Genomic DNA, 7129 nt, shown 5'->3' on the forward strand with positions numbered 1-7129 from the left:
GGGACCATGGCCATTGTTGTAGCCACAACTAAGCCATGGCTGCCATTAGCGGGCGCTGTGTGACATTTCTTTGAGGCAGCAGTGACCTTTCTCAAACCTCCAGCCCTTGCCTTTGAACGCTGGGGTTGAAGGAGCTGTCCCTTCCCATCCCTCTTCCCTGCCCGCTTGACCTGCCCATCTGCGCAGCTGGTGACCCAGTTGTAACTCATGCTGGCAGCTGGCAGCCCAGTGTGGCTCCTGGGATGGCATGGGGGGCGGGCTTGGAACCACCGTGAATTCACAGGGCTCCTACTGCCCAGCTGCTGCTTTGTCATTGGGGTATGTGAGCATATGTAAACATCTCAGTATCAGAATGTTTTCTAGGCAGAGCCCACCTGCTCTCTGAAAAGTTTGGCAGGTGGCATCTTAAGGGAACAGTTGTTCAGTAGAGGCCCGTGGACAGTCCTGCTTCCTTAAGAAGGATGCTGTGCGTGCAGACGCTGTTTACATGGCCGTTTCTGCTCTTGCTCGTGACCTCCCCTTTTGCTGGGCATGGCCGTCTCTAGGCTTTGGAAGGAGGTCACTGCCTGGGTTCTGGCTGCTGAGCCGTGGACAGCCTGCTTGGGGGAAGTGGCGTGGAGAGGGGCCAGTGTCATCCCTTGGGGCTGCAGAGGCCACAGCCATATTGAATTCAGTCCTCCTCTTGGTGTCGGCTGCCTGGGGCTCCTTTTGATTTGGTTCTTAATCTATTGTTGGTATAAAAATATGGCATGAGAGGGTGAGGGGAGGCATATGGTGTGATTGGACTCCAGGCCTCTTGCCTCCAAAGGCCAGACCTGGGCGCTACCCCAGGAATCGCAAATTGTCTGATGAAGGAGCCGCTTCACCTGTTTGGGTTGTCAGTCTCCTGCAACCTCACGTCTTAATGAGGTTTTTCATGAAAACTGTAAAAACCGTTTATGTTGCTCTGCTTGCAGACCTAATGGAGTTTTTAAAATTTTCTACTCTGCTTGTCATGGCATCTGCCGTCCCTGTCTACTGGACAGGCAGCTGCTACCAGCTAGTGGCTTGTGTTGCACGGTTGTGGACGTGGTTACATTTCCTGCTGTGTTTGTGACTGGTATATTAACAGTCAGGTGGTCTTTATCCATTTTGCTGGACTGTTCTGAGTGGTGAGATCCCAGCCGTCAGATGGTACACGTATCCTCTGTGTGTGTGTGTGTGTGAGAGAGAGAGAGAGAGAGAGAGAGATGGGGTGTTGGTTTCCACACAGAGGCACACCTGCAGGGGTTCGAGCTTGGGGAAGGGGTGAGCAGCCTTGCCAAAAGCTGTCCCCTGGGCCGTGGAGAGTCAGTGAGGTGCGTGGAGCTGGGTATTGGGTAATGGAGATTTATTTATTTCACTACCAAATAATCCTTAATTTCCCAGACCTCACAGTACTTTAGGGTGTCTCATCTGCTTTTACTTGTCTTCTCATATTCTGTTCTCTCATGAGAAAGGGGATCTCGATCCCATTCTGCAGATGAGGAGATGAGGACGATTTGGACACGGAGGACATCCAGCATCTGTCCGCGTGCCCTTCCCCTGCCCCTGTGTTTTGGTTTGGAAAACGATGTGTCTCTAGAGGACCATCCCTGTCGAAGCTGGAGCCTTCCCCGCTGCTCTCCAGCCGGCCTAAGTGGGAAATGCAGTTAGAGTCATTTAATGAGTGGACGGGCAGACTGTTTTCCTGAGCAGAGCTTGGGGCTCTTCTAGGCTGATTTTCCTTTCCAGTGAGTCCTATACAAATAAAAGGGCAATGTTGATTTCATTAACTTAAAAAGAGACTTTTCTGAATCATTTTCTGTTGCTTTGCTCTTTTCTTGCTCCTTCAGAGAAATGACCAAAAATTTCTTCAACACCCAGTTTGGAAGCTTGTTCCGCACAGACCAGAACCCGACCTACTTCCTGAGGCGTCTGTCACGCTTTGCCGACATCTACATGGCGTCTCTGAGCTGCCTGCTGAACTACGACGTCAGCCACACGTTCTACCCACGGAGGACTCCGCTGCAGCACGAACTTCCCGCCTGGTCGGACGGGGCCCCCAGCTTCAGACTCCCCCTCCTGCAGGAGGCCCATGCCAAGTAACCGGGGGCCCGGCTGCAGAAAAAGCCAGAAGCAGGGACAGCCCCCAACTGGCTGGACGTGATGGGGTTGACTTGTGTGCAGACGAGTGTTGCTTTTGGAAAAGATACAAATACGTCTTTTGATATTTATTGTCTTACGGAGACTCCTTCCACGTTGTTAAGACTGACTCGAGCAGCCCACCAGTTCCGTCTTCGCATTTCTTGTTGGGTTGAGTGGGAAGCTTCATACTGAAACCCTGCCTTCAGCCTTTTTGTTTACCGAGGTCCTGGATCAGGTGTCAGTGTTTCTGGGCTAGGTGAGACCCCTTGATGCCATCTCTCAATTCCAGCCGCTGTAGTGTCGAAACTGTTCTTGACTCTTCCGTGGAAAACGGGCTGACCATTCCCGGACAGTGCTCCGGGGACCGCAGGGGCACAGCGCCGTGCGACAGTAAGCAGCTCGCAGAAAGCTGATGGAGGAGTCCATGAGCTCCATAATAGCCTCGCACGGTAGTAAGTAGCAAAGGTGGCCCCCACGTGGCCTCCAGCGCCCACGGTACAGGGTACCAGGGGTTTGGCCTCCTGGTGCGGCTGCCCTCAAAGGGAGACTCCGCCTCCTTGCCAAAAAAGTCTTCTGTAACCGAACAAGAGAAGTTGCAAGTCCTTGCTCCGTGGTTGTCCTCAGCGGCCGCTTCCCGGGTCCTGCTCTGTGCTGGGAGCACCTGCAGTGTCACTGGCAATAGGCGGGTCCACTTCTGCCACGGGGAAGGAGGGCGAGGAGGGGGCCTGCCTTCCAGCCCGGCTGACTGGCCGTGTGGAATCCGGCTGCAAGACACAAGCAGGCCGGAGGAACCAGTGCCTCCGTGGTGGGCCTCCCGGGGGTTCATCCCCCCTGAAAACGCCACCCAGGTGTTGGCTTGAGGTGCCCGTTGGAGGACAGAAAATGAAGCAGGCAAAAAAAATGTCCCGTCGTGAAGTGCCCCTCCTGGAGCCCTTCGGGGTTAGGATCTGGTTAACATACTCGCGTGACCCTCAGGGGAGGTGGCGGCGGCCCTGGCACTGCTTAGCTGCCCCAGCCCCATCCTCCCCTTCGAACTCCCCCGCCGTGTGGCTCTCTCCGGAGTGTGGATGGTTTTCCCGAGGTTTGTGTTGAAGGTGGGCGGTCAAAGCCAGGAGGAGACTTAGGAACTTAGGAGACTTAGACCAGCTGGTCCAGCGTCTCACGGCCCTCTGAGGACGATGTGAGAGGCACGCGTGTTTATCCGCAGAGGGTGCGGATGGCGGCGGCCTGAACGGGGACGTGTGGGCGGTGCTCGCTTGTTCTGCATTTTACTGTGGTCCGTGTATTGGAGCCCGCTGCGGATGAAATTTCAGCTTGGCGTTCCACAGACCACCTGCCACGGCCCACAAATGAAGTGGGGTGCGCGGCTTCCCTCGTGATGCCATTCGTGATGCCCTTTAGACCCAGGAGGCCCGACTTGGCCCCTTTTTTACTTCGAAACTTTGTTATACAAAGTTCCTCTTCAGGAACGGGACAAGCCTTCCGTCGGCTGGGTGTTAGCTCCTGTGTGGCTAGAGCATCAGAAGGTAGTGTAGACGGGCATCTGATGGGTGCTAGAGGGCCCAGGAGCGCTTGGACTGGGGTCCTTGGCACACAGGCTGTGCTCTCAGCCTTGGAGTTTCTGCCTGGAGAGGCTGAGTGAAGAAGTAAAACAGGTGTCCCCACCCCTACTCAGTTTTAATCTAATCAGACAGTCATCCTTGTCTGTCTCCTTGTGCCAGTTATAAGGTGTCTCGTGTACTCAAGAATGAAGTAGTGCTATTTTTTTTTAAGATTTTATTTATTTATTTGACAGAGATCACAAGTAGGCAGAAAGGCAGGTGGGGCGGGGGTGGGGAAGCAGGCTCCCTGCTGAGCAGAGAGCCCGATGTGGGGCTCGATCCCAGGACTCTGGGATCATGATCTGAGCTGAAGGCAGAGGCTTTAACCCACTGAGCCACTCGGGTGCCCCAAGGAGAGCTGTTCTTAAAACTGCTTTCACGGACAGCTAAGTTAGGTGATGCAAGCCTTGGGGAGAAGGAGATTTTTCTCAAAACAAATGATGAATTTTATAACCTATTGTCAATTAAGATCTCAGTCTCTGGGCCACTGAACATGGCAGGATGAGACGGGCCATGTAGTGGAAGCCTGGCGTCTGTCTGAGCCAGGCCCACACAGCAGGCACCTGGTGGACTGAACCCACGCCAGGGCCAGCCACGTGGGTCACGGCGGCCGTGTCCACGTGGAGGACAGCCCGAGGCATGCTTCCCGTGTGGCTCCGTCAAGATAGACTGCAACTGTCTTGACTCCGCTGGGGTTTGGTGCACTGCCCTGGGCATTTCGTTCTTTCCAGCTCTCTGTGGTGCCCACTGAGGGAAGCGCAGTGGTACAAGGGAACTGAGTCGGTTTTCTACCGTTTAGAAGATCAGTTTGGAAAGCGAACAGAATAAGATGGATTTGCATGTTGAACAATATCTCCTGTTTTTCTCATCGGTTAGACTGGTGGTGCAGGGACAGTTCAGCCAGCCATGGCGGTGGCTCTGCAGGGCTTGTGGGACCCGGGGTGGACTGCCAAGGAAGGGACCTGCACAACTGGTTTTGCAGTTGCTTTTATAGATGAAACTCAGCTTTTATATTATTGTAGGAGTTTGACTTAGAGGTCCTTCTTTCCTTCTGACATAGCCTTGTTTTTTTTTGTTTTTTTGTTTTTTTTAATTTTTAAAAGTCTCTTCAGCTCTGTTTTCTGCCATCACCAGTAATGTTATGTAACATAAACCACCTGTTACTGATTTGGGCACATCTCAGACTAAATTACTAGTTGCTTTGACTGCATTGGCTCTCTTAATTATTGCAAAGTAGAAATGAGAAGTAATCTTCCCTCCTCACTAATTTAGCTTTGGGGGAACTAAATGGCTTTTCCTCTTTCTTCCTCCCGAAGGCCTTTTAAGCAGTAGAATGTGCTAAATACTGGACTTGATTCCCGGCGCCGAGTGCTCATTTGCTGCCAAAGACCCACTCGGGGGCCCTTGTCCAGAATGCTTTGAGACTACATTTGGCCAGAGGCAGCGTTCCTTGATTGCTCTATTCAACTACAAGGGAGCCTATATTTTTCCCTCTTAATACTAATTTCCTTTTGTACCATTTTTTCTCTCTTTTTTTTTGTTGCATTAGCATTTGGGATCTTTAACACCCTTGTGGGTTGAGGCAAGGAAGGGGAGAGAAGTTTCTCTGATGCAGGGTTCAGCCAGTGTTGCCTGTAAAGGGCCAGCAAGGAAGCACTTGCAGCTTCACGGGCCATTTTCTGCCACTACTGCCCTGGGAACGGGCACGCCGTGTTCTGTCACAACCTGATTTACCAAAACAGCTTCAGGCTGGATGTGGCTCTCCGGCCCCAGTTTGCCCAGCCCTGCTCTCGTCGCTTGTGGCGATGGCACCATGACCTTGCTGAAAGCACGCGTTAACCGCCTCAGAGCTGCGTGCGGCTGGAAGAGAGTTCTGTAGGTGCGTGCACCACGCTCCTAGTGCCCTCTGGGCACCCGTGCTTCTGTGGCTGGTGTTTCTAGCACACAGCGTAGCCCTTGTGGTGCGTAATTGAACAGCCAGGCTCGGGCACTAAGTGACCGTCCCTCACTGCACTGACTGGTGCATGTGCTCATAGAGGGGGATGGGCTTGGCTGTGCAGAACCTGCAGAACCCAGGGACTTACCCCCAACTGCTGGGTCAGCTGCTGGCTCCCCATCCTCAGCTGGCGGCCCTCTTCCAGAGCTTCCCCCATGGAGAAGCCCAGCCTCAGACGAGGTCACTCACACCCCCTTCCTGGAGCAGCCAACTCCAGCCCTGCCTTCCTCCCTCCTCGTTCCTTCTTTTCCATCCCCAGCTGTTGATCCCAAGAACACTCGCCCGCACTCGTCCTGCATGCAAACCTCACCTTGGCCTCTGCTTCCCAGGGCAGCCAACCCGCTGCAGGCTTCCGTACTTTCTTAGCACTGCCGGCTTGAAGCCTGAGGACACCGTGTTCCAAGTATTTAGTAGAATGACAGAGGGTGCCCGTAGGGTATCAGGCGCCATACATGCGAACTAGGTAGACTTACTATTTATTCTGGATGTGAATTTGGTATTTATTCTAAATGTGGATTTTATGTTATAGGACTGAACTTCTTGCCAAATAAAAGTTTGAATTGTGTCTGGCTCATTGTAAGTAGTCTGTTTTTGTGTGCTTTAGTGGCAAAACCGTATCGAATTCTACTGTACCCAAAAAAGAACACCCCAGTGAGAAAGGGTGGAAGATGTGTGGTTCATTTCTCACCCCATTTGTCCCGGCGCCCCAGCTTGTTTTCAGACCCAGAAGACTGTGTAGTTAAGGCACAGATGGAAAATGAGCACGAGCTCAGACTTAGGTAGCCAACCCCCGCCCTGGAAATGCTGTTCCCCCACGGATAGTTCCTTCTTTGAGAGCCGGAGAAGATGGTCATCCACATGCTTGCCATCAAAATTGCCAGGAAAGCTAAAAATTGGAAGCCATGATTTAGGGGAAGAAAATGCTGAATAATACTAAATTAGGAATGAGTGCCATGAAGTCAAATCACTACTGGGTTTTAGATAAATTTATAAATATTTTGAAGAGCTTATTTTTTAAAAACTGTATGTGTGTGCACATGTATTAAACCACCTTCATGTCCTTGACGTCTCGGTGTGCCCAGACCTTCGTCTCATTCACTCCTTCCGTGGAGAACCTGCTGGTCTTCCTTTTCCATCACTTGCATTTTTGTCCCTGTGATGGTGGTACCATTCTCTCCCTGGAGAATTTGTCTCTCGTTGATTTTGGGGAGTGAGCTCCTGGAAACATGGCATTACTTTCATCATGATATGTTGTCCCAGAGAGATGGTAGGCTGTAGCTTTGCCTGAGACTGGGACGTCTTTCCTTTCCTGACGTTGTGAAAAAGCTTATACTGGGGCCTCCAGAATGTCTCACCTGACTCAGCAAAAGCCCTGAGCCTGTGGAAC

General features: G+C 52.2%; 1 protein-coding gene across 1 annotated transcript in view; it reads left to right on the plus strand.

The window, feature by feature from the left end:
- NT5DC3 (5'-nucleotidase domain containing 3) overlaps positions 1 to 6806 on the plus strand; it is a gene marked incomplete at its 5' end in the record, with an annotated part of 61866 nt that extends 55060 nt beyond the window's left edge. Inside the window, one exon of the mRNA XM_080811985.1 lies at positions 1854 to 6806. Within this exon, the coding sequence (XP_080668111.1) occupies positions 1854 to 2106 (253 nt within the window). The 3' untranslated portion in view covers positions 2107 to 6806. The remainder of the gene's footprint in view (positions 1 to 1853) is intronic.
- Between the last annotated feature and the right edge of the window lie 323 nt (positions 6807 to 7129).

The sequence above is a fragment of the Martes martes genome, assembly GCF_963455335.1.
Source record: "Martes martes genome assembly, chromosome: 8".
Taxonomy (NCBI): Eukaryota; Metazoa; Chordata; class Mammalia; order Carnivora; family Mustelidae; genus Martes; species Martes martes.